The following is a 27,446-nucleotide window of genomic DNA, read 5'->3' on the forward strand; positions in this document are numbered from 1 at the left end:
GAGAGAGTCAGGGAGGGAGAAAGAGGGAGAGTCAGGGGAGGGAGAGAGTCACAGGAGGAAGAGAGAGGGAGAGTCAGGGGAGGGTGAGGGAGGGAGAGGGTGGGTCAGGGGAGGGAGATGGAGGGTCAGGGGAGGGTGAGGGAGGGTCAGGGGAGGGTGAGGGAGGGAAAGCGTCAGGGGAGTGCGAGGAAGGGAGAGAGGCAGAGACAGGGTAGGGCGAGGGAGGGAGAGTCAGGGAAGGGAAAGAGAGGGAGAGTCAGGGGAGGGAGAGAGGGAGAGTCAGGGGAGGGAGGGAGGCAGAAGGAGGAAGGGAGACAGAGGGAGGGAGGGAGACAGAGGCAAAGAGAGTGAGGGAGACAAAGAGTCAGGGGAGGGAGAGAGAGGGAGAGTCAGGGGAGGGAGAGAGTCAGGGGAGGGAGAGAGTCAGGGGAGGGAGAGAGATGAGAGTCAGGGGAGGGAGTGAGAGGGAGAGTCAGGGGAGGGAGAGAGAGGGATAGTCAGGGGAGGGGGAGGGAGGGAGGGAGACAGAGAGGGAGGGAGACAGAGACGGAGGGAGACAGAGAGGGAGGGATACAGACAGAGAGAGGGAGGGAGACAGAGAGAGGGAGGGAGACAGAGAGAGGGAGGGAGATAGAGAGCGTGAGGGAGACAGAGGGGGGAGACGGGGAGAGGGAGGGAGATAGAGAGAGGGAGGGAGATAGACAGAGTGAGGGAGACAGAGGGAGGGAGGGAGACAGGGAGAGAGGGAGGGAGGGAGACAGGGAGACAGGGGGAGGGAGGGAGGTAGAGAGAGAGGGAGGGAGTTAGAGAAAGAGAGGGAGGGAGAGGGACGGAGAGAGGGAGGGAGAGAGAGAGGGAGGGAGGTAGAGAAAGAGAGGGAGGGAGGTAGAGAAAGAGAGGGAGGGAGAGAGAGAGAGGGAGAGAGAGGGAGATAGGGAGAGAGAGGGAGGGAGGGAGAGAGAGGAAGAGAGAGAGAGAGAGGGAGAGAGAGGGAGAGAGATATGTGTGTCTATGCTGGGTCTGGTGGCTCAGTGGACCAAGAGGTCCACTGCAGGGGCCTGTGTTCAACCTCATGGTCACAGTTTTTTTTGTGGCTCTAGCCCCGCCCCCTCTCTCACTGGCCCCGCCCCCAACGGTGCGGCCCTCGGCCACAAACCACACTGTAAATTTGGCCCCTGAGAGAAAGTTTGTGAGTACCCATGCCCTAGAGAGACACCTAATGGGAGATCGTACGCTTCACACCATTCTCTATTCAGCTCGTATACGCCGTGGGTTGCCGTCGGTCACTAAAGTGGTCTTTGCCGTGTGGCGGCAGTCTCTGCGCCGTATGGGTTGGTGGGGCAAACTGACAGCCGAAACGCCGCTGTGGCACAATGGCATGCTCCCGGAATTGGCGGCTTTGGCCGGGTTTGAGGGCTGGGAGGCTATTGGAATTACACAACTGGGCCAGGTCATGTCGGGCACCGCCCTCAAGTCCTTTGAGGACCTCCGTGCGGAGTTCCAGATGTCTCACTCCCAGTTCTTCCGCTACCTCCAGCTGAGGCATGCCCTGGCCCCGAGTATCGCCGGCCTCGACTCCCTGCCCGAGTTCAGCCCCATTGAGGCGAAAGTGTTTATGGGTGACTTGGGAGACAAGAAGGTTTCTAAGATCTATCAGTCCCTCGTTACACACTGCTCCTCCACTCTCAGCTCCCTTCGGGAGGCGTGGGAGGTGGATGTGGGCGCCCTGGACGAGGATGATTGGAGGGAGGCACTGGAGTCCCCACGTGGCACCGCTGTTGCGGTTCGGCTCCGCCTGATACAATTCAAATACTTGCATCGTGCCTATTACACACGTGAACGCCTGTGGAAGGCTGGTTTGATTGCGTCCTCGGAGTGCCTGCGTTGTGGGGAGGTGCCTGGCTCTTTGCTGCATACAGTGTGGTCGTGTGGTCGCCTGGCTGGATTCTGGAGGGGAGTATGGAGTTGCCTGGCTGAGGTCCTGGGATGGGATCTTCCTCGTACCCACCGATTAGGCCTGCTGCACGTTATGGAAGGGGTAGGGGGTAACGTCTATAAGCGCCACCTGTTGCTCCTGGGCCTGGTCGTGGCCAAGCGTGACCTGGCTAGGGCTTGGAAATCTGTAAGGGCTCCCCCCCTGTCTGCATGGAAGGCTGGGCTGGACTACTTCATGGGCCTTGAGAAACCAGTCTTTGAGGCGCGAGGTTGCCCGCGCAAACATTTCAAAATCTGGAAGCGGTGGGCCGACTACCGCGGCCTGTCCTTGGAACCCCCAGCGGAACAGGAGGAGGACATTTGATCGCAGCGACATTCCTGGCCCGAATGGCAAAGCCCTGGTGGCATCATACCTGATTCTTTTATGTATACCGTCTTTATGTTGCCTCTGTACATGTGTGGTGGGGGGGGGGTGTTGGGTAGGGGTGGGGGAGTAGTTGGGGTTGGGGTGGGTAGTTAGGACGTCTTTAAAGCTGAGCTTCATCATTTGATTCATGGATTAACGAGTATATCACTGTGCATTGATACTGTTGTGGGGATCTTGGTATGTGAAGATACCACATTTTTGATACTCTTCTGCTCAATAAAATTGGTTTTGAAAAAAAAAAAAATGGCAGCCCTCCCTAATATGGTGAGAGGAAGTGTTTGTCATCTGTTTGTGTTTTGTAGGACTAACTCCGGATTTTCTCACAGAAAGTGTGCAGCATTTATTGTAATATTTATTCCCAGGTACCCAAATCCTTTATTGTAACAACAATGTCTATGGGGGCAACTATTAACATTATACAGTACTGACTTTCTCCAGTTTTTTTTTTAACCTAGCGTATTTTTTGAATTCTTTAAATAAGGAGAGTACCGTAGGGTCTGATCTCTGGGGATCCATTAGCTAGAACGGGACTTTTGGGCACTTATGAGATCTACTCTAGCTCTCCGGATGCTTCACGGAACTCCTTTATGTCTGAATGAGCTATAACCCACCATGCACGTGGAGCTACACAAATAGCAAATAGCAGATGCAAGAGAGTGTATCCCTGCATTAACCTGTGGCGTAATGTTATTCCTACTTATCTGCAACCTTAATTCCTGTAACTTGAAGACTTTCTCATCATGTTCCCGATGACAGAAAGCAAATCCTCATCCCAGTGACTGGCAACTCTCTTCCCCTTTATTAAGTTTTTTTCCATCTGGTTTGGTATACAAACCCACAAAAATCACTCAGTAATCCTGGTTAGAAAACAAAGCAGTAAATCGAGAAACCTCACTTCTTGAGAGGAAAAGAATCTATGGACTGTTGCGAGTATTAAGAGAGAATACAAGAAAGAAAAGCAAGTTACTTTGGTAACGCTTTTTCTGGTGGATACGCTATTCAACCAAGGATTCCTTATTGCTCGAATATTCCCTAGCCCCAGACTGGATCCGAAAGATTTTAAAAGCATTGTTCTTGCACACCAGTAGATCGCGCTATGCAGCTCTGCGTTGACTTCGTATCACCCCGGAAGAGACAATGATGCCACATATATGCACCATCCCTGCGCATCGATTTCAGTTTCTTTCTTGACCCGGTCAATTCTCTTGGAAGTGGAGACCAACAATATTCAGAGATACCAGGGTGCAGATCTCTAATATGGGCCAGTTTTAGATAAAATATCAGATCATTCCACAGAACAGGGAGAAGGAAGGGTGGTAAGGAATCTGCGGTTAGATAGAGTATGCCCCAGACAGGGCATATATTTGTCACCACAGTACTTCTCAAGGTGGTGGACCTGTGTAATGGCTCTTTCCAAAAAGTCGCGAAGGACCAAGTAGGAAAAATGCCCTACCTGGTTATCAATGCTTTAGTGCTTTGTCAAAATGTACCAACATCATGTTGTAGCCTGACAAATTTCAAGGACAGGCACTACATGTGCCAGTGCAGTGGTAGCAACATTGGTCCTGGTTAAATGGCCCAATACCTCCGGAGGCTGCTTCTTGGCAAGTGCATAGCAGATTTTAATGCAGGGGACTATCCACCCCGATGGAGTCCATTTTGCACTGCCTTGCCGTTCTTTTTCCCAGAGAACCCCACAGAGAGAGGATTGCCCACCTGATGGTCTTTGGTGCGATCGATATAAGGGGGTTGGGCGGAAAGAAAAACTTTGGAAAAGTGATTGATTGCCCACTATGAAATGCTATAACTATTTTTTGGCAAAAGTGCCATCCTGGTCCTCAACACCACTTCACCTGGGCAAAAGGTGGTGTAAGGATGTTGCACCAAGAGATTTTGGAGTTCAGTCACTCAGTAGGCTGAAGTTACCAAGAACACAGTCTTCAGGATTCGAAGTGGACAGCTGTGCATTGGTTCGAATCATGTGCACATTCATAAAGTGAGGACCAAATTAAGATTCCATTGTGGCATCACAAAGAATTTTGGAAGAAACAAACAAGTCAAACATTTTAGAAACCTAATCACACAGGTGATTTGAACAAGGAGGTTTGGACTGGTAAACGTTAGAAGGCTGTTAGGGCCAACAGAAAAACTTTAGAGAAGCCCACTGCAAGTGCTCGCTAGGCCAGCGATGAAATAAATAATAAGAAAACTAACAGTTTTGCCTGTAATGGATCAATACTGTGGTTGGCATACCAGAAGACAAACTTGTACCAGTGCCCGGCGTGGTCAGATTTTGTAGAAGGATACCTGGCAGCCAGGATGACACACACAACTTTGAGAGGAAGATCGAATGCAGTCAACTGCTGCTGCTCAGTCTCCACACCTGGAGGTGCAGATTGTACAGGTTTGGTTGCAGAACTCTGCTGCTGTGACATGAGGTCATCCCGAAGCAGTAGCTTGATCAGAGGATGGATGCTCGTGCTTAAAAGTTCGGGTACCACACTTTCCTTGCCCTAACCGGAGTCACTAGGAAGACTTGGGCCTGGTTATTCCAGATCTTCTTCAGATCTCAAAGCAGGAGAGGTAGTGGTAGAAAGGTGTACAGGATACCGTGCTCAACTTTATCCAGAGTGCGTCTCTTAAGAGAGAGCCTTCAGGGACACTTCAGCATTCATAGGTTTTGACATTGCACATTTTTAATGGTGGCGAAAAGGCCTAGCTATGGTGTTCCCCACCATTGAAAGATGCCCAGTGCCACCTTATATGTAATCGCAATTTCTGATCCACCAGCCATCTCCAACGGAGTTCATCCGCTCTCGCAATCAAAGATTACACCAGGTGTTTCACAATCAGACCCTCCAGACATCTCCAACAACAAAATACCTCCTGGCATAGGATCTGGGACCTCACCCACTCAGATTGTTGCAGTACCACATGGTGGTGGTGTTGTCCACGAGAATTTGAGCCCTTTGATGGTAGATAGGAAAACTTTCAGTGCCAGGTGAATGGCCCGAAACTCCAACAGGTTGATGTGAAGATAGGCATCTGCTGAAGGCCAGAGTCCTCTGATCGGCACCTATCCCAGATGATCTTCGCATCCCGTAGTGGCACATCTGTCACCACTGCCAGCTCTGAGTGAAGAGGGTTTTTCCGCCAGTCAGACTGCAGCTGAGCTGACCAGACCCATCATTGCAGGCTTTCTGCTTTCTCCTCTAAAAGCTGGATGGAATCAGACATGCTCTCCTGGGGTTGGCCCCACTGATATTTCAGATTCCACTGCAAATCCAGAATACTCTACATGGCATAGTCGACAAACAGGTTGCAGGATGCCAAAAGACCCATAATCCTCAGAGCATCTCTAATTGAGACGCAGGACCAATGCTGAAACATCAGGATAACAGCCCGAATGTCCTAGACTCGTAGTGACAGGCAAGGTGCAAAACTGCACAATCTCCAGGATGGGTCCAATGAAGTGGAGTCACTGCAAATGAGTCAGATGTGGTTAGGGAATCCCAGCGATGTCAGGAGGTTTACCATCATCTGTAGGTAATCCATGACTGACTGTGGTGAGGGAGTCTTCAACATTCTGTTATTAAGGTATGCGAAAACTGGAATCCCCAACTTCAGAAGATATACTGCCATTCCTTTTATGAACATCAGTGGGGCACTGGAGAGACTGAAGGGGCGCACAGCAAATATTCCTGGTTCACTCTGAACCGCAAGTAACATTTTTGGGACTGCGGGTGGGTACATTAAAATTGGCGTCCACACACACCATCCAGTCGCCTGAATCCAGTGCAGGCAGAACCTGGGCCACTGTTACCATCTTGAATTTTTTATTCTGCAAGAAGGTGGTCAGTGGCCGGACATCTAAAATGAGTTGAAGGCCTCTGTCCTGCATAGGCATGAGGAAATAGCAGGAGTAACAGTCAATCTCTATTTCTGAGGCAAGAACCCAACTATTGGCTCCTTTGTCCAAAAGAGGCGGCATTTCTCAGAGGATGAAGGACAGATGCTCTTCGGAAAGATGCTCTGATATGGGCTGGACATGATGTGGGTCTAAAAGTAATGGCAGGTCAAAGCCTTGCTGAACCATCTGAAGGACACCCTTGTTGGATGTTATATTTTGTCACCCCGCGTAGAAATGTCTTTTCCTGCTTCCCACAGGATGGCCGTGTGCATTAATGGTAACTTAAAGTGGCTTGGAGGCAGAGAACTGGGAAGTGTGCTGCTCCTGATGGACAGGGCATGGTCTATTTAATCCCCGCCCCCCAAAAGAACTGGGGTGCCCTGCATTTTTTAATGTACTCTAATGCTGAATTGGCCTTCTCAAAAAACAGGTGAGTTTCCATCGAACGGCATGCCCATTAAAAAGGCTTGCATGTCACCTGAGAAGCCTGTGGATCTCATCCAAGTGTGCCGCTGAAACTCCACACTAGTGGCAACTGGTCTGCCTAAGCACTCTATAGTGTTCAGCCCGGACCAAATTATATACTTTGCAGAATCCTGACTGTCCTGGATGTTTTGAACCAGGTTGTCCTGAAAATCTTTTTGGGTAGCAAGATCTCGTCAACAATGTCTCATACAGTATGACAATATCTTCTCAGCAACCAGCTGGCAATGACTCACCAGAGAACTAACCTGGCAGAGGAAAACACTTATTTCTGAATGAGTCGATTCATTTAGTGTGTCTGGGGAGTCTTAGGGTATGAGTTGGGGCTCACCCTACTAGTGGAAGCATAAACCACCAAACATTCTGGTGTAGGATGCTGCATCATGAAAATCAGAGTCACTTGGTGTGTGTTCGTTCTGCCAGAAAACCTGCCTGTTTACTGGAGGGCAGGAACAAGGCTTAGATATGATGCACGTAAGAGTATCAGTCAGGGTTTCATTAAATGGAAGTAAAGATTTGGATGCAGTTTGTCCAAGTTGCAAAACGTCTGTCAGTGCATTAATTTTGACTTCCTTAACTGGCAGTTGTAAATCTAAAAACTCTGCTGCCCGTCGCATTACCACAACAAATGACGCAATCTCGTCCATTATTGGTCCAGAGGACGAATAAAACCTACAGCCAGATTCATGAAGCTACCATTTTGCGATTAGCAAATAGCGAAAAATAGTGTATCGCTATTTGGGAGTCGCAAAATGGCATTCATGATAAAATGCGAGGAAAAATTGCGATTCGCAATCGATCGCAATTGGCGATTGCGATCTAGCCGCAATCGCTAAATAATCGCAGTTTCGGCAATTTCTCATGCCGAAATTGCGATATCGCAAATAGCGATATCGCAATTTGCGATCTCGCTAACTGCGACGGGAAGTCGCATTTCGATCCCACTGATGACATCACAACCAGGAAGTAGGCTCACCACACCCACAAACCGAACACAGAGCCAGGGAGTGGCAGCAGGAAAGTGAGGAGCTCCAAAAGCAAGACCCTGCAGCACCCCAGCCTGAAGGAAAGTTTAGAAAGATGTCCCAGGATGCAGCAGGGAGCAGTGGGCAGGAGAGGAAGAGGAAAATGAAATTTTCTGAAGCAGAATTGGAGTATGTAATTGAGGGGGTGTGCAATGACTATGGCAAGCTGTTTGGGAAAGACTCTCGGAGGGTGCCTGAGCCCGAGAAGCGCAGGATCTGGCAGCGCATCCGCGCCAAGGTCAATTCTGTCAATTCTGTCGGTGTCACCCAGCGCTCCATAGATGACATCAAAAAGCGCTGGTACGACCTGAGAGGACGTTCCAAGGAGCGGATTGCTTTGAGGCTTGGGGACCAACTGGGCACCGGTGGAGGGGATGCATTAGCCACACCTAACACCCCATTGGAGAACATGATCGAGGAGACCATAGCGCCAGCAGCCTGCGCCAGCAGCCTGCGTGGGGGTCATTCAGCTGGACTCCTCTCGACCCAGCCAACAACAAAGTCAAGGTAAGTGCCATGCGACTGCGACCCAGTCCCCTAACAATGCCCTTTCATCCTGAACTAGCAACATGACATCCCCAAATATGCAGACCAAGCTCACCAAAAAAGCCCCATTGCATTGTGGTACTTGTAGTGTAATCATGAGCCCGCAGTCAGCCCAACAGTGCCAGACCACTCATTGCTAAGTCTAACCAAAACCCAGTCAGGGAAAGCAAGGCTGCGTGCATGTGTTAACATTTCCTGCGCAAGACACATCACATTAATCATGCACCCTTTCACATTACAGGTGCAGGTGATCAAGCCAGCACGGACAGCGATGCGCTACACATCCCTGAGAGCCCGGAGGACACTGAGGGTGAGGGACAGTCCTCCCAACAACCTGGCACATCACAGCAACCAGCAGTGCAGCCAGCACCACACACAGCACCAACACCCCGTGCCGACAGGGCCACCCCTGCAGCCACTGCAGTGCAGTCAGCTCCACCTACAGCACCAACACCCCGTGCCGACAGGGCCACCCCTGCAGCCACTGCAGTGCAGCCACCACCACCAACACAACCACCACCCCGTGCCGCCACAGCAGTGGTACAGGCTCCACCACCAGCGCCTCGGAGGCAGACGAGGCACACACCTGCTGGCAGGTCACAGACCAGCGCACAGAGGCGCCAGCAGCGCCAGGGCCCAGCAGGCACCGGCAGGGCACTAGATACACCGGACCCAGGCCTGGTCATTGAACGCCGCATGCTGGCGGTGCATCACACGCAGGCACGCCACATGGCAGCAATGCTTGTACAGATGCAGGCAAACGGACAACATATTGCGCAGATAACAGCAGCTGTGAGACAGAACAACCAGCTGCTTGTATCCCAGCAGGACACGACCCGTCGACGCCACCGCCAACTACTGGCTCGCCTATCGGCCTACACTAGGTCTAATCATGTCACGCCACATCTCAGCTGGCACGACGATCACTTGCTATGCAGGCCCAAATGGTGCAGTGTTGCCAGGATGTGGCCAGGTCTCTCGACCTACTCACTGCAGCTGTGCTTGGCAGACAGGCCACTGGCCAGGAAGAAGCAGAGGGGGGTGACGACGCAAGTGAGGCTGCGTCGACCAATAGCAGTGCCTCCTTACCACCGTTGCCTGCACCTCGCCGCAGCAGCAGGCCAACATCAGGCAGTAGGGCCAACACCGTCCCTCAGGATGCGGAGAGACGACTTGGGGCGTCTCGTCGTCAACATCGCTGAGGACTGTAAAACTATGAGGGAGGCCATGCAGTCGACCCCTGCAGAGCCCCTACCCCAGCATGGGGAGGTATGGAGCAATACACTCCCCATCACACAATTTGTTACTTGAAGGCCTATTTATTGTGATGTAACATTAAAGAAGAAAGGTCAAACTTCATACACACTCATGTCATTATTTCATTCGTCATGCATGGGTGCAGTGTTGTGATAGTGGTATGTGTGCACTAGAAACAGTTTGTAGTGATGTGGTTGCGGCGCCTGTGTCCTTCCGAAGGATCTTCTCCGCGGGCACGACGTACATGTGGAGGTGGCCGGTCGTCCCCTTCAGATTCACTGCCAGAGATGTCCACAGGTGTCCGGCGCTTGGTTGCCATGTTATGTAGTATTGCGCAGACAGCCACAATGCGGCAGCACACTGCTGGACTGTAATACATGGCCCCACCTGTCTTGTGCAGTATGCGGAACCTGCTCTTGAGCAGGCCAAATGTCCTTTCTATGCAATTCCTTGTCCGTATGTGTGCAGCATTGTAACGCCGTTGCTGGGGTGTGGCAGGGTTGAAGTAAGGGGTCAGGAGGTATTCACGGAGGGCGTAGCCACTGTCACCTGAATGAGAGGAGCAGATGGTGATTGGCTGTGCTGCGCAGTTACTTCATGCAATGTGACATTGTCTACAAAGTGCACTTACCAAGTAGGTGTCCTTCCCCAAACTCTCCCCTGACCAGTCATGAGTGGAGGCCGCTGTGCCGGAATATGAAGGAGTCATGGGTACTCCCTGGGTACTGGGCGACAATGTCAGTGATCTATGTCTTAGCATTGCAGACCATCTGTATGTTGAGGGAGTGGTAGGACTTTCTATTGCGGAACATATACTCCGTGGCAGCTGGTGGGCAGATGGCGACGTGGGTACAGTCTATGCATCCGAGTACATGTGGAAAATGGGCTACATTGTAGAATTGTAGCTTGGTCAAGTCCAATTCCTGTTGGCTGGTGGGAAATTTGATGTGACGGTGTAGCTGGGTGAGCATGGCGTCAACGAAAGTGTGGAGGCAGCGTGACATGGTGGGCTGTGATATCCCCCCAGCAGCCGCTACTATCCCCTGGAAACTCCCGGAGGCCAGGAGGTGCAGGCTACACAATACCTGCACATGTGTAGGCACCGCATTGGTACGGCTTGTTGGGTGCTGCATCAGGGGGTCAAGGTCCTGTATTAGCTGCATTATCATTTCCCCATTCAGCCTATATTTTGCATATATCTGCTCTCTGGTTTGGCCCAGCAAGGTGACCCGCTGGAGGAAAATTCTGTCCTGGATCCTGCGTCTCCTCTGTGCTGCTCGCTGTAGCCTTCGACGCCTCACCACCATGTACATTCCTGGCATTGTGGCACTCCAAATGCTGATGCTGAAAGTCCTTATGTGTGATTGGTCAGGCCTGAACCTGTTGCTCATTGGCCAACGGTTTTTCAAATGGAATTTTTTCATGGCTTTTATGGTTACCATCTGCTTTGAGTTGTCCTTAATTTGCGCGGCGCAAACAGCGATTTTTGTTTTTTTTACTATTAGCGATTTTTTATGAATGCCGATTGCGATTATATAGCGAATTCACAATTTATTTCGCAGAATCCGTGGTTTGTCCCATTTTCCGATTCGCTAATGGTCGCCTACCCGGATTCTGCGATTTTTATTGCGAATTCGCTATTATGTGTTAGCGAATTCGCTATTTTGATGTTGAATGCCGATTACGTAAATTGCGCCCGCAATTGCATTTTCGCAGAGATTGCGGGCGCAAATTTCACTTCATGAATCTGGCAGCTAGTGTCCAGGGAAGTGTCACTCTCTTTAGTTGACAAACACAATCCAGTGTTCAGGGAAGTGTTTAACCCACTGTCCATTAATAAATTGTCATCATCATAATGTGGGTGGAAATAATCCCTTCATCTTCATTGTCATCTCCAAGGGCTGGTTCACTAAGATCAGTCTGAACCAAAAAGTTGCTGGTGCATGGTTGTGCAGCTCCAGGACAGAGATATGGTTCTGTAAGAGTCAGACTGGGCTGCGGCCGGGTGCACTGGCATAGAGTCAGGGCATGACCTTGGTTGAGGCCCAGATTAATTAATTGAGCTTGGAGTTAGAAAGGTCGAAGAAGAGGATCTTCTTCTGAAGGTGTCAGCGCCGGCATTGATGTCATGGGGACATTAGTGGATTTCGGTGCCAGATTGGAAGTCTGTTCCTGTAGGGAGCAGAACCTGAGATGGGTTCAAGGGCACAGTTGGCACTAATGGCAGAGCTGCTTTCAGAAACCTGACTGGAGGACTAAGTGGGTTCTTGGGGATTGAAGGCACACCAGAGGCAGCTGGTAGAGTACCAAAGATGAGCAGCATGGCTACTTTAAAGGCATCTGTTGCGACAACCCAGGGAAATTCGAGGTGCATCAAGATCAGCTGTGGAATCAGCTACTTGGTGGGGGACTGGGGCAAGACCAAGAGGCACCCTGACATCCTCGCACTTTCTCCATCTTTCTGTGCTGTTGTGACTTCGCCTTACTGGAAGACTTAGACCTCGACAAGGACTGGTCACGGAAGCAGCCCCAAGAGCGGAATAGGTTCTACGCCCTCTACTTTCATGACTTCTTTCGACGTTTGGCGACATACAGAATTGCTTCACATTACCAAATTGCCTTGGGATTTATAAAGGTACACTCCTCACAGGACTTGGGAGCCAAGCCCAAAAGCCAAACACTAAAGTCACACTTCAGGGGGACCCGTCACAGATATTAACATCAACAGTTCCTGAAAGGCTTAAACTATGTCTTTTTAGGAGGGAACATAGTTCCCTTGCACACTGGAAAAAGTAGTAATCTCAGGAGAAACTCATCAACTGATGGGGAGAACGTTAGGCACAAGATCTGGATCTTCGTACGAAGGTTCAGAAAGAAAGTAGCTGCCATCAACTCTCAGGATAAGCAGTTATATGCAGCTCTATCCTCACATCTTAAGATGAAGAAAGTCAACATGGAGCTTCATAGTGCCACCTACCAGTGCACAAGAATAATGCTGTTAAAAAAAGAGAAGGAATCTGCGGTTACAAGTATTTATCAGAAAAACAAGATATCACTCATGAATATGAAACAAAAATGGACTTAAAAGCAGCCCATGGGCAGAAAGCAAGACTCACAAGAAAGGCTCCCAATTTTAGGCAATGATAGTCACATAATCTAAAAGAAAATAGAATTAATAACCAAAGACCATAATAGGCCTATATGTATCAAATCCTGAAACTGGCAGAAAATAGCAGCATGAGAAATGATAAAGGCAAAAAGCACTGCCTTAGACAGACCCAACTCCAAACACTCCAAATCCATTGGATAATTGAGAATCTGGAGTCATTCAATGACCCTGGTCAAAAACAAACAGATGGGAGGAACAAAAGATGGAGTTATGGCTAAAAACAAACAGATGGTAGGAACAAAAGATGGAGTCATGGCTATCTACATCTCTAGCCCTTTAGTTTATTGTCTGTAAAGCACTGGATCAAGGAAGGAACAGATCTTCCTCCAAAAGAAACCTGGAAATAATGAGAAAATAACACTATCATTACAAAACGCCCTAAAATGCTAAATATATGCCGGTGCCAGATAGAGGTCCTCTGAATAAGTTATGGGCCCAACTTTATATTGTCGTGTTAAAGTGCTTTGAGGGAATGCAAAAAAAGTATCCTGATGGCTGCACCACATGGCTTGCAGGCCATCTTTCACAAGATATGCCTATGTGTTTAAACGATGTTTTTAGGATGGGAACAATTTCCGATATTCATTAACATGGTTATCCAGTAAAGCCTATGGTTCTGCCTAATAGTCTTAATAGTCCAGCCTGTGATTAGTAAATGGGAGCTCAAATCATAGGAAAAGGTGTAGCTGGTGGTCAGTTTGCCATTTTAGCTAGCAAGTGACAAATCATTATAACCATGTTCACGTTATCTTGGTCTCTGCAGTTGCCAATGATGTTCTGCATAAGCACAAAAAAAAGGCATCCTATGAACGCATGCATGTTGGAGTGTGTCAAGACAATGTAGGTTATGTATGTAAGTGCATGCTTGAAGACTTCTACACATGCCGTGCATGCATTGCAACGCATGGACGCACATAAGGAACAATGTAGGCACCATTTTGTTTATTTTATTACCCATTCCAGACAACACTTGAGACGGGGGACCAATTGTGGAGCTTGAGGTGGGGCAATGGGAAGAAATTAATTTAAAGAAGAAGCCTAAGTGGAGGGAAATAATTGACGAGCTGGGTGGTGAGAGGAACACAGAGAGCTCTGGGTTCATAGAGTGCTTAAAGAAAACGTAGGTGGGCGATGGAGGAACTAGGAATGTACCGTGGAAGGAGTGTGAGCCAGGAGTGAACGCATGCGCGAAACCAGAGGAAGCCAGCAGCAGTAGACCACAACAGCAATCATTGTAAGGTAGTCCCTTAGGTAGTTCCAAGGAAACATTTGAGTCGAGCTGGTAAGTTTAACTTTATACTTTTCTGGGCCATTGTAAACTTAGTTTATAAAAGTTCTTACAACCACTAATGGGGACGTACACCATGAAGTGTAACCGCAGTACCAATGATGATGTATGCACCATCATTCCACTCTGATCGCCCCCTGACATTGTTTCCGGTATTGTGAAATTGAATTAAAGGAATCAAGTTGGCCAGTTTATTTTACATAAAGGATGATCTTGGATAAATACCTGACCACCTTCAGATAATGGACATATTGGGATGATTTGATCGCTTAATAATGTTATGTGGTAAAATATTAAAAACAGCCATGAATACACGGCCACTGTAAATGTATGTAGTAAATTGAAAAATCTATATTCACTGAACTGGTTTCCTATAAACCACAGCCAGCAAGCCAAAGATGTGGTCTGTAGTATGGAAGGGAAGCTCCACAAGCCAATCCACCTGAGCTGCTGCCTGTGCTCTGGTCATTCACCCAGCATGAAAAATACATGTTTACTTAGGAGTCAGCCGCCTCCATAATAAATAGCTGGTGCAGTACAATATGGAGTTATTTGAGCGTTTTTGCTAAACAATGCAGCAAACAAAAACAATTTGCAGATGAAGTTATTTTTATAATTGAATAGAACATTGAGTGGAAGGCATTCATGTGGTGATCTTGGTGTTAATGGCACTTAGTGCACGGGCTAATGCCATACACAGTACGTCGCCTACTCAGACAGGCATGTATCATAATGGAGCATTGTGAACTGAGGGTTCTGCTGTTTAGCCTCTTGTCAGCAACCTTGTGTTTGCAAACGTGTCACAAAAAGCACCTGATCCAGTAACAAATGGTAGTCACAAGCTCAATTTAAAATGCCTCGCCATCACTTTCTCTGTACTGCTCGATGCGCTACCACGTTACTAAAGCCTAGCTGTTCTCTTAATGACATCCATTGACAGATCACCCTGCAGGCAGTATTGAGGCGTGAAAGCACAACATTTTGAATTGAGGGTTTTGTTGTTTATCATCGCGGCAGCACCCTGTGTTCACAAACTTATGCCAATTTAAAATGTGAGCATCTTGCAAGTGCAGGGATTACATTAATTTTCACTTAATGCAGCCAGAATTGGCACCAGGGACGGCACCCTGAACTTCTCTTTATTCACAGCCCACAACTCCCCAGTTTTCCTTTATACAATAAGAACGTTTTGGTGGTTCCAATGAAGGACAATTTGAAAGAAAACTCTTGAAAAGCCTACTGTAGTCAATTTACACTAGGGCCCATTTGACCAAGGTCAGTACTTATCATTCCAAGTAGAAGTTCATCTGCCTGTCTCCTCCTGGTGCCACATTCTAGAATGTCATTATAACCAAAGGAACAGTAACTCTTATGTCTTTCCTTCGCCCCTGGAAGATCACGGATATCTGGTTTGTCTTTGAAAAGACTGGCCACTGCCAAACCTTGGCTTCTGACCCCCCCACATCAAAAAGGCATTTCTATTTAACACCCATTGAAAAAACAGATGGCTTAAGCTAAGTACAACTCCTCGCTGCTGTTAAGATATCCATTTCTCTTTTAACAAATGAATTAGGTATCGAAAAACTAAGCATTATCACTGCCTCAGAGTTCTTGATTGATAATCGGGCACATATTTCACTGCTTTTTCAATTAGTTGCCACAATGAATATTGATACCAGGCCAAACCACTGAGCGCACTGAGAGATGGTTGAGCTAAAACAGCCAAATGCAAAATTCTTTTTCATCATAGCATCTATTTTTAGGCTCGCTATTTTTAGAGGGCGTGCTCAGGAAAGCATTAGGCCCACCTGAGGCATTAGCTGTGCATGCACAACAACAGTCTATCATCAGGGGATTCAAAAGATAAAAGGAATGACCTGCGATACACCGTCATTTCCTTAGCTTGCTCTTGGCACAGTAGGTATTGATGCTTCACTTTCCAAAACATTGATCAGTAGACAGGTTGTGCAAAAATGGGGGTGATATCATCGTGGGACCAATTTTTCTGTGAAGATGGTGGCTTCAAACTTAAAGTGGAAAACACTAAAGCGTTGAGTTTGGTTCCAGCAGTCGCTTCACACTGCCCTGTTTAAAGATGCTCAGAGTTTGTTTGTTACCGTTCCTCTCACCAAAACACCAAAGCCATAGTCATTCACCATTTGGTAAGACTCCTTATCAACTAGAATAAAAATCTCAGGATCTGTTTTTGGCCCGGTACCAAAGATGATGCCATATCAATCAGCATGACTGGAGCTCACACATAACGCTGTGGAACTATCAAGTCAAAGTTTCGGTCCTGGGAGTGTAGTGAGCAAGCGTGCTTCACGCACCCAGTTTCCTCTCAAATCTCTGGAAAACTTGCCAAGCTGTTAATTTCGATATCTCACCTACTACTCAGCAATTATATCTCATCATGAGTGGGCAGATGTGGTGGCAGCAGGAAAACAGTCTTTAGTATGTTGCCTCTTGCAAGGTTTGAGACATACAAAATAAGTTACCTTTGGTAACACTCTTTCTGGTGGAAAGACTACCCAACTGCAGAGAACTCAAATTTGAATAGTCCCAGGCACCAGCAGTAGATCTAGCACTCGAATAGAGGTGCTGGCTCACTACATGACGACCTAGCACCCCTCAGCAGTGACGGAGCAGAGTTTCTGCATTACTTTTCTTCTTCCGCACCTTCAGAAAAAGATCAACTCCGGCAAAGTGAAGGTGACAGTGAGCCGAAAATAAACTTGGGATAGTTTCAGGATGTGCAGATGTACACGCTACAGAACTGGAAGCTAGGAATCTGCGGTTAGACAGAGCATCCACCATTATTATTATTATTGCATCGTGTAGAGAGCACCTCTACCTCAGACGGAGGTGTCCCGGCGCTAGTAGTGCAGTGGACCTAAGGCATGGCGTCAGGAGATCAAGATACTTAGGGAAGAACGAAAAGCCATATTTTTAGAGCTTTCTTAAATATGGATTCCGATTTGGTCTTTCTCAAATGTTCAGGCATGGAGTTCCATAGTGTCGCAGTTTTAACCGAAAAGGCCCTAGCACCAGTCCTGGCCTTTGCAAATTGTGGAATGACCAGGAGATTCTGGTCATTCGATCAGAGTTCTCTGTTCTTACTATATTTTTGAAGTCTTTGCCTCAAATACTGCCGACCAGTGCCATTTATTGCTCTATGGGCCCAAGTAAGTGCTTTATATTCAATTCTTAATTTCACAGGCAGCCAATGTAGACTGAGCAGATAGGGTGGTTATGTGGTGACGCATTGGCACATTCCAAACAAGCCTAGCCACCGCATTTGGATGATCTGCAGCCTTATGAGCAAATACTCAGGAAGCCCCTAATAGAGGCTGTTCGCATAGTCAAGCTGGGAGGTGACCAATGCGTGCACCACAGTCTTCCTACAGTCCATTGGCAGAAAATGAAGGAAGCTCCGTAGAGCCTTCAGCTTCCAAAAGCATTGCCCAGAGAAATGGGCGATTTGCACTTTGCCAGTCAGCTGCACATCAAACTTGAAGCCCAAATTCGTAGTCGAGGTTGCTGGAAGAGGAGGAGGATTTAACTCAGCCGGCCACCAGAGCTCTGGCCATGGAGTGGTAGTTTGGTTAAAAAACAAGACCTACGTTTTTTCTGTGTTCAGTTTTAAGCAGTTCTACGTCATCCATGTCGAGATATTCAGAAGACACTGCTTAAAGTTGACTTAAAGGCCGTCTCGCTGTGGTCTCTGAAAGAGAACACCAGTTGTGTATCCTCAGCATACAAGACGACCTTCACCCCATAATGCTCAATAATCGCCACAAGGGGGGTGAGGTATACATTAAAAATCGTTGGACTCAAGGCCGAGCCCCGCGGGACCCCACACACAAGGGGGCCAGAGGTGGAAACAGGAGGATGAAGGGTCACTTGTTGGGTGCGCACCTCTAGAAAAGAGCGAAATCAGGTCCAAACCGTACCCTTCACCCCTAAACATTTAAGTTTATTTAGGAGAATCCTCTGCGACACTGTATCAAAAGCTGCGGATAGGTCCAGCAGCACCAGCATCGCACAGCTTCCTTGATCTAAAGTTTCACGTATGGTCTCTGTGATTCCAGCAAAGCAGTTTCCGTGCTGTAACCGGATCTAATCCAGACTTAGAGTCATGGAAGTGATGGTTCTACTCTAAGAAGTCCCCTAGTTGTTTCTGGACTTCCTTTTCTAGAATTTTTGCCGGAACAGGGAGGAGAGAAATTGGCCTAACATTTTTGGGCTCGGTTGGATCAACATCTTCCTTCTTTAGAATTGGCTGAACAAATGCACTTTTCCAGCTGGTAGGTAGATCCCCGCCACCAACGAGAAATTCCAAATAGCGTTCAATGCAGTGTTGAGCCAAGGGGCTAATAGCTTAAAAAATCAAGCCGGACAGGTGTCTGCCGGGGAGCTTGATTTTATTTTATTAAGTTCCCCAGGGATGCTTCTAGACCAAAGGGGCAAAAGACCGACTACATACTTGTCCCACAAAGTATATGAGATGGCAAATCTCGTGGTCCTAAGAGGGAGAAGGAGGAGTAGATATATATAGTACCATAAAGAATGTCACCGAAGATAAGTAACTTGTTCATCTGATGGATACTTCAAACTGCAGATTTCTCATATTTAGAATAGATACCCAAGCAGTCCAAAAAGGTGGTATGAGGAGGGGACTCAAATCAAAAAGTCCTGCAGAATTGAGTGGGCAAATTGACCCTCTCTACAAACCTGGTTTTCAAGGTAATAATGCCTGGTTAATGTGTACACTGATGCTCGTACTGCAGCTTGATAGGTGTCTAAGACACAAACTACTCTTGCTAATGCTGCTACCTCGACAATGTCCTCTCATCTTTGTGTTTTGGCAGTGGCTATCCCCCTGAGGGAACTGATCATCAACACGATACTCCCCATTATGTTCAATGTAGAAACTTAGAGTTCTCTTGAGATCAAGCCAATGAGTCTCTCCTCACGCGTAAAAGGGAAATACCACTTTAGGCAGAAAAGCGGCCCGGGCCACACTAATTTGGAGGGAAAGGTGGAATTGTACAGAGGTTTCACTGGTGGTGTCTACAGTTTTCGAACAATTGTGGGCAGGCTTTACAGCATTTAAACAAAAACAGTTGCGCGGGAAGCACGAACGGAGCAATCAAGACATTAAGAAGGGTTTAAAAGGAATTATATGCATCAAGCATTTCAGAAAACACATTCTAACTTGATTTAAAGAGGGGAGGCAGGTCTGACAGCCATACAAAAATCAAAAAGGGCTGAAATGTAACCTTTAACTGTGTCCACTGCAAAGCCACAAACGTCTACCGGCATCTTGTGTATACCGCTTTGGAGATGTCTAACTGCATGGGTCACATCTAACACTTCAAATAGCAAATCAAAACTGCTCACTTTTCACCATTCAGTCCCTGCACATGGAGGTGTAAGTTTGGGTGAGGGACCCTGTCCTGTTGCTAGGACAGAAGGTCCTCCCAAAGAAGTAACCAGATTGGCTAGCAAATTCCTAGACTAAAAAGATGTAAAAATTACACTCTGCTGGCCCAGGGCTTACCAAGATGACTTAGACAGGGTCTGTCCTGAACTTCTTGAGAACTCTCAGAAAGGTAATGGTAGGAAAATGTGTAGGAGGCCTGTGGCTCATCGCTGAAAGAATGTCTCCTAATGACCTTCCTGGTTGAAACGCCAGCACTAGACCTGCAAAGATAAGCTGTGACTATTGCTATCACCTTCCTGAACACACAAGGGGTCGAGGTGTGGCCAAAGGGTAGAACAGCATATCTGAAGTGTTTCAAATCCACTGTGAACCACTATCAATGTCTGTAGGACTGCAGTAAGAGTATATGAAAATATGCATCTGGCAAAACTAAGGGTGCCATCCACTTTTGTGTGTCAAGAGTAGAAAGAACCTGAGCAAAGAAAGCTTTTTGGATTTGTCCTTCCATAAAAAGTCATCAGGAGATGGAGATTCAGAAGGAAGCTGAGCACTCCATCCTTCTTGGGCATGAGAAAGCGGAATGAGTAACACCCCTCGCCTTTTTCCTAGTCTGGCGCGGTTTGGATGGCTCGCTTGGCGAGGAGTAAATTTAGCAGCTCCATAATACGGTAGCCTAGTCTCTTGAAACGTGAGCTGAGACTGGGGATGCATGGAGGGGATGAAATGAAAGGTAGGATGTACATCCTTTGAATGATCAGCAGAACCCATTGATCCAAAGTGAAAGACATCAGCCAGGGATAAAAGTCAAATTTTGCCTCCTACAAGCTGAGTGAGCCCTGCAAAGGTAAACCACAATGGATTACTGCTTGCAGCGGCTAGGGAGCAGGAAGCAGGCAATTGTTGTGTTTGTTGATCTACACAGCTTTGGCTGCACCTATATCCCCTGGAGTCATAAAAGGGCCAACATGTAAGCTGCACTGGCTGCGGGAGCTGTCAGTTGGAATATGCCATGCCCCACAAATAGCTCCTCAATTTCCTTACTGTTGATGGGACTGCTGGGCTTGTGAAAGCCGCTAATCAAACAAGCAAATGAGGCATCATGGAATTATATTTTAAGCCCACTGAGAAGCTGGCTTCAGCATTGGTATAAAAACTATAAATGATCATAATTTGGGCTGGCGGTCTTCCAACAGATTTTTTATTTTCTATACCAATGAATAAGACTGTATTCTATTAAAGACACAGTGGAGCATATTATCTCGCTCTACAAATACTTTTTGACAGATAGAAATGTGACTGATAAACAGATATTTGTGGTATACATTTACGGATATATCTGTTTTAGATGAAGGTTCTGCAACTGTTGACTTCTGGGTTAGCAGAATATGTCAGCTGTTGCTTGGCTATGCTCATGGAGATCCTACCAAACATTTGATGCCTTGTGTGGTATGTTTTGTTGGAGAATCTAGGCAGAATGGTTTACAAGTTGACAGTCTGATGCAAAGAAAAATTCAGATGAGGTCAGGTAGGATGTAGAGCTTGAGGAAAACAGTATGTAGACTCTGATGGTGGTGAGCTGGATACCATTTGTTTGAAAGACTATTGCATCCCTAGTACTAACTGAATGTGTAATGTTTTGATTGTTAAAGGTTTCCTTTCAAGCTGGGGGTAAAAATGAAACGTAACACTCACTTTTGTGTCTGTAATAAAATGCAAGCCTTCTACATTACATACATTAGTACTCAAAGTGTTAATGATGGCAGGAATCAGATTTAATATGACGGTGACGGCATCTAGGTAAACATCTTGAAATCCTTGTTTCATCACAATCTAATTTTGGCTTCAGAATTATTGCATTCGGCCATAGAGGTGAGCTCTTAGTTGATGTAAACCTCTGCCACATTGGAAGCTTTTCTAGTCCCGAAAAGCTTCTCAATTCAACATAAATGAAGAGAATGTACGTAGGTCTGGTCCTTTACAGGCAAGAAAACAATGTTTAGGTTAATAATGGTTTACAAAACAGATGGTGACCTTTCTTCACTAGGTTCATATGCTGCACTTTAACTTACCTGCTCTGTCAAAAGAATGCATATTATAGCCTCTTGTAAGTTCTGCAGGTCCAGAGAACCTTCCAGAAATCGGGGGGTTGGCATAATATTTTTCTTGCCTTCGTGGGTGGATGGATGGATCAGGGTAATGTGGCCCTGAAAAAAAAGAAATCAGTTAAGTAAATTATGCTGGAAAAAACAGAATGACTTGAGGTACACCATGAACTACCACCAAATATCGTCCAAGTTACAGCAAATTACTAAGGTGAGAGAAGGATATTTGTGTTTGCAATATCTACACCTGTTTTTAATGAAATTATATTGTTAGCAGATGAACGTCATTAATTTAAGTTCAGTTTGCAAAGAATGGAAATAAATATAGCTTATTAGGAAACATCACCATTATGATTCCTTAGACACCCTTACTCTGTGTGTTGAAGTCTATTAGGCGTGCCTCAGTTCTTTTAACCTTCAGTGATTCCACTGGCACAATACAATGCCAGCCGTAATGTCATCAGTAACACAGGGTTAAAGAGTAAAGTGGGAACATGAAACCGATGATAAAGAGCCTAGATAGTGCGTGAATGAGCTGACAACCAACCAAGGACTGTTGACTTATTTACTCTTCAGCGAACTCTTGAAAACACACTCGAAGTCGCAAGCTAGAGACTGGTTAGAACCTCAGGTCGGTGGGGCAAAATAATGTAATATGGATGATCTATCCTTTAGCCTGTGCTGCGCTGTACATACGGCTAGTTATTTGTTTCCTCACTTTATAATGACATTCCGCATTACTGTGACCCAACATTGGACCCTGGACTGATTTTACATTCTACCTGAACCACATATATCAGTTAAGTACTGCCCTGGCCCCATTACCATGAGTTAACCACTATACTAAATGTCATTCATCTGCTTACCTAAAACAATTAGTACTTATTTCAAAAGATTATGGAGAGGCCAAAAGGCAACATGATCAGTACCCCAAGTTGCATTTGGTCAGAAGACTAAATGTAACACTAGAAGATAATTCTAATTTACCTACTTTGTTTTACAAGAGAACACTTACAGAAGCCAAAATTTCAGTGGTAGAAGTAATATAGGAAACATTATAAGCGCAAACATCCCCAAACCTAACAGCTTAAAAATACAACATTAGTGATAGCATATTTATAAAGGTAAAGAAACTGATAATGCCACTGTACTATTAATGTAATGTTGGGTGGCTCTCTTTATTAGACTTTCTCCGTTGTTTAACTCTGTTCCTGGATTATTGGAAAGCATTAAAGATTTGAAAAATAAATTCAAAAATAGTAAGTATAGATATTAAGGTGGCAGAACTTCACCCTCACGCTATATGGCAAGTAAGGAATATGCTACTTACCAGTATGCATCTGTTCTTGGCATAGAGGGCTGCAGAGTGGTACATTATGAATAGATCCCCATCTGGTGTTGAGCTCGGATGATTGCACATGTTTTTCTCTTGGAGAAGTCTTTTGTCGTCACGAGAGTGGTGACTCCTCCTTTGGGTGCTAGTGCGCATGGGCATCGGCTCCATCCTTAGATTGTTTTTCCATAGTAGGGTTAGATGGAGTAGTATGATAGAATACAGATAGAAATGCCCATGTAAGTGTATCTAAATAAGATAGTGTTGGAACAGGCACAGGTTTCCGGGGAGGCTGGGAGGGCATGTACCACTCTGCAGCCCTCTATGCCAAGAACAGATGCATACTGGTAAGTAGCATATTCCGTTCGAGGCATATGGGCTGCAGATGGTACATTATGAATAGACTATACAGCAGTTATCTCCATAGCGGTGGTCACCAGTGTCTGTTGCAACAGTCTGAAATAAAGTCTTTAGTACAGCTTGTCCCACTCTAGCCTGTTGTGTTGTCTGCACATCTACACAGTAGTATTTTGTGAAGGTATGCGGTGTAACCCAGGTAGCTGCTTTGCATATGTCATCTAGGGGAATGTTTCCTAAGAATGCCATAGATGCTCCTAGTTTACGTGTAGAGTGAGCTCTAGGAGGAACAGTTAATGTCCTCTTTGCTTTTAAGTAGCATATTTGTATACATTTTACAATCCACCTGGCAATGCCTGCTTTAGAGATAGGATTGCCCTTATGTGTAGGAGAAAACGCTACAAATAGCTGTTTTGTCTTTCTGAAAGTTTGTGTTCTTTCTATGTAGTACAATATTGCCCTTCTGACATCTAATGTATGTAGGGCTCTTTCTGCTACAGTCTGTGGTTTTGGAAAGAAGACTGGTAGTTCCACTGGCTGATTGATGTGGAATGCTGAAATTACTTTAGGCAAGAATTTTGGGTTTGTTCTAAGAACCACTTTATTTTGGTGTAGCTGCATAAATGGTTCTTGTATTGTCAATGCTTGCAACTCACTTACTCTTCTGAGTGAGGTAATAGCTATAAGAAAGGCCACCTTCCATGTGAGGAATTGTATTTCACACCTATGCATAGGTTCGAAAGGTGGTCCCATTAGTCTGGTAAGTACTATGTTGAGATTCCAGACTGTGGCAGGCGGTAGTCTTGGTGGAATGACTCTTTTGAGGCCTTCCATGAAAGCTTTTATTGCTGGTACTTTAAACAGGGAAAGATGTTGTCTGTTTTGTAGGTACGCCGCTATAGCTGCAAGATGTACTCTAATAGAGGTGTAGGCAAGGTTACATTGCTGCAAGTGTAGTAAATAGCAAATAATCTGTTTAGTGGATGCGTCCAGAGGGTTGATGTTGTTACTGTTACAGTATACAGCAAACCTTTTCCACTTTGCTGCATAGCATGTTCTGGTGGTAGGACGTCTTGCTTGCTTAATGATTTCCATACAGTCTGGAGGTAAATCCAAGTATCCAAATTCTATGACCTCAGGAGCCAGATCGCTAGGTTCAATTGTTTGGGATCTGGGTGCATTATTTCTCCATGGTTCTGTGTAAGGTGCATGGGTAATCATCTCAGCTTTTGATGTGGCACCTATGAGAGTTGCAGTAGCGTGGTGAACCACGGCTGTCTTGCCCACGTGGGTGCTACTAGTATCATTGTCATTGAATGTTGTTGCAGTTTCCGAACCACTAATGGAATTAGTGGGAGAGGGGGGAAAAGCGTAAGCAAATTTGTTGGACCAATTTATCCATAGCGCATTGCCCTGGGACAGGTGGTGTGGGTCCCTGATTGCGAAGTTTTGGCATTTTGCGTTCTGATGAGTGGCAAAGAGATCTATCTCAGGTTGTCCCCATCTTTGGAAGAATGGCTGCAGTATTTGGTTGTGCAGTTCCCATTCGTGTATTTGTTCTGACTCTCTGCTTAGGATGTCTGCTATCTGATTTTGAACTCCTGGTAGGTGTTCGGCTAACAGATAGATCTTCTGAGGAATGGCCCATCTCCAAATGTCCTGTGCTAGTCTGGATAGTTGGAGAGAGTGTGTCCCCCCCTGTTTTTGAATATAATACATTGCAGTCATGTTGTCTGTTCTGATCAGGACTGCTTTGTTGAGGATTTGCATTTGGAAAGCTTTTAATGCTAGAAACACTGCTAGTATATCACAGTATTACTCCCCGACATCTGCATCAGTTCCATCGTGCCTTTTCGGGAATTGGTCAAGACGGGGGGACTGACGACATGGGAGGCTGCAGGTGTTGGCACCCTGAGCACTCTGTTCCGTAATGGCATACTCATACCCTTCAAGCAGTTACAGATGGAGTGTGAATTACCGGCAGGGCATTTCTTGGCTCATGTTCGTCTGTAGGCCGTGTTGGCCTGACTGTGGCAGATTGCAGACATGAAGCCGGAGCAGCACCAACTGGTTCACATGCAGCACAGTATACACGGGGTTTACGTTTACCTGAGCCTTGGAATATACATCGTAGAACGCCTCGCCTTGCTATCAACTCGTAGGTGCTGGGAAAAAGACATAGGCCAAGAATTGACACAAAAGGAATGGAACAGGGTTCTGCTATGTCCACATTAACTTTCCCTTAATGCCAAGTTTCAATACATTCAGTATAACCTTTTACACAGAGCCTATCTCTTCCCAGCACAGTTACACAGGGCATGTGGGTGTACTTCGCATTGCCCTTGGTGTCAGGCACCGGATGCTGCGAATTGAGACAATCTGCTACATGAGTTGCAGGAGTTTAAAGAGGATCTTCCGGACTAAGGTGAGATAGTGCCCGACTTCTGCTCAACATCGAGCTCCGAGGGCCTAATGATTTTCCCATTTCCCTTATCTTGAACTTGAACGCCACAAAAATGAAGGAAACACCTTGTAGGGAAGCTGTGAGATAGTGTCATTTTGCATGTATATAACATTATCCCGTGTGTACAGGGCTGAAGATATTTGAGGGTGGGAAACTTGATGGGGTGATAATAGTATTCCTCTTGAATCTTTCTATTTGAAAACACAACTTTTATGACCTAAAGTTACTTATTAAGTTTACTTGTTTTTACTTTGGACCAGTTATTCCTGTTAGACCATATATATTGCAATGCATGTGCAGGGACCATGATGAGATTACTAAAAATGTATATGTAACATGAATCTGTAGGTTTGCCATATACCTATGTGATGCTAAGGAAAAACGCAATAAAAATAGGTTAAAAGAAAAAAAAAAAAGAAGAATGTATTCTAAATCTCATGTTTGAAGACTCGTGGCATATTATGTTTTTTCAAATATATGGATTTAATGCCATTCAAAAGCAATCATACAAGAAAACTAAATAACCACTTAAAAGGGTGTTCTTTCAGATATACCTAGATACTGTTAATTTGTTAAGTTGGAGCAAATCATGTTACTATTGTAGTGACTTAATCACTCCATTTCATGTATGCGTTTCATGCTTCCGGCTACTAGGGAATACATTTCCAGGCAGATGTAGAACTTGGAACATACTTCCAGTCATGAAAGAAAGATAGTGTGCAGAACAACTTGGATACAGATATAACACATCTCTTGAATTTACCCGGAGCCAGTACCAGATTGTTTCAACCTCCTTTGACATTTTGTGGATTTCATTCCTCTTGAGATATTGAGTTAGTGAGAAGAAAATACTTTAAAGCAGAATGAAGTGCCCTTAGCTCCAGTGCACTGATATGACAAGCCCCTACATCACTGAAAGGCCCCATGGGTGGTCCCACTCCAATTCTGGACTCATAAGTCACTAATTATTGCAAACCCTCGTTTTTTAAAAGATATTCCCCTTTGGCATGTTTTTCCCAGGTGGCACCAGTGGAGAATGTGAACAACTACTAAGATAAACATCAGAGATCACATTGGCAGTCAGGGCACTATCTATGTCCAACCTATCCCTCCTAGTTCTTTGACAAGCCTGGCATCCTGTAGTTCGGAAAGAGGTCCAATGCCGGATTAATAACCCTCACTCTCCTGTGTGGAATTGTTTGGCAAATAAAATAGAAGGACTCTGAAGTAAACTGGCAGGTGATATTGTTGTTTTAAACAGAAGGGGAATGGGAGCACACTGGCTCACCTTCCAGCTCAGTTCGCCACTTTGCATTCTGGTAAATGCAGTTCAATTTAGTGTTTCACCAGAGTTGGTGTAGGTTAGTGCTGTGAATCTCTAGACACATGTGTTTCTGGATTTTATCCTTCATCAGTAGAGATAAAACAAAATTCATCTGGGGTTTGCTGAGAAAGCTGCCACATCCCTCTCAGGTGTCTGTACCTCTCCTTGGCGCACAGGTGCATCTCCAAGAGCTCGTCAGCCCAGAGGCTCAAGGAAGCCATTTCAAACAGAAGGGGGAAGGCCACTGGGCTGACGAGCTCTTTGAGATGCACCTGTGCGCCAGGGATAGGTACAGAGACCTGAGAGGATTGTGGCAGCTTTCACATGTGTCTAGAGATTCACAGCACTAACCTGCACCAACTTTGGTGAAACACTCTGCA

At 46.1% G+C, this 27,446-nt stretch overlaps 1 protein-coding gene across 6 annotated transcripts in view; it reads right to left on the reverse strand.

The window, feature by feature from the left end:
* MIA2 (MIA SH3 domain ER export factor 2) overlaps positions 1-27,446 on the reverse strand; it is a 702,601-nt gene that overhangs the window by 57,551 nt on the left and 617,604 nt on the right. For all 6 annotated transcript variants that reach the window (XM_086937351.1, XM_086937350.1, XM_086937349.1 and 3 more), the window contains exon 26: positions 21,556-21,690. In XM_086937351.1, the coding sequence (XP_086793477.1) occupies positions 21,556-21,690 (135 nt within the window). The remainder of the gene's footprint in view (positions 1-21,555; positions 21,691-27,446) is intronic.

The sequence above is a fragment of the Lissotriton vulgaris genome, chromosome 9 (genome assembly GCF_964263255.1).
Source record: "Lissotriton vulgaris chromosome 9, aLisVul1.2, whole genome shotgun sequence".
In the NCBI taxonomy this organism is placed as follows: Eukaryota; Metazoa; Chordata; class Amphibia; order Caudata; family Salamandridae; genus Lissotriton; species Lissotriton vulgaris.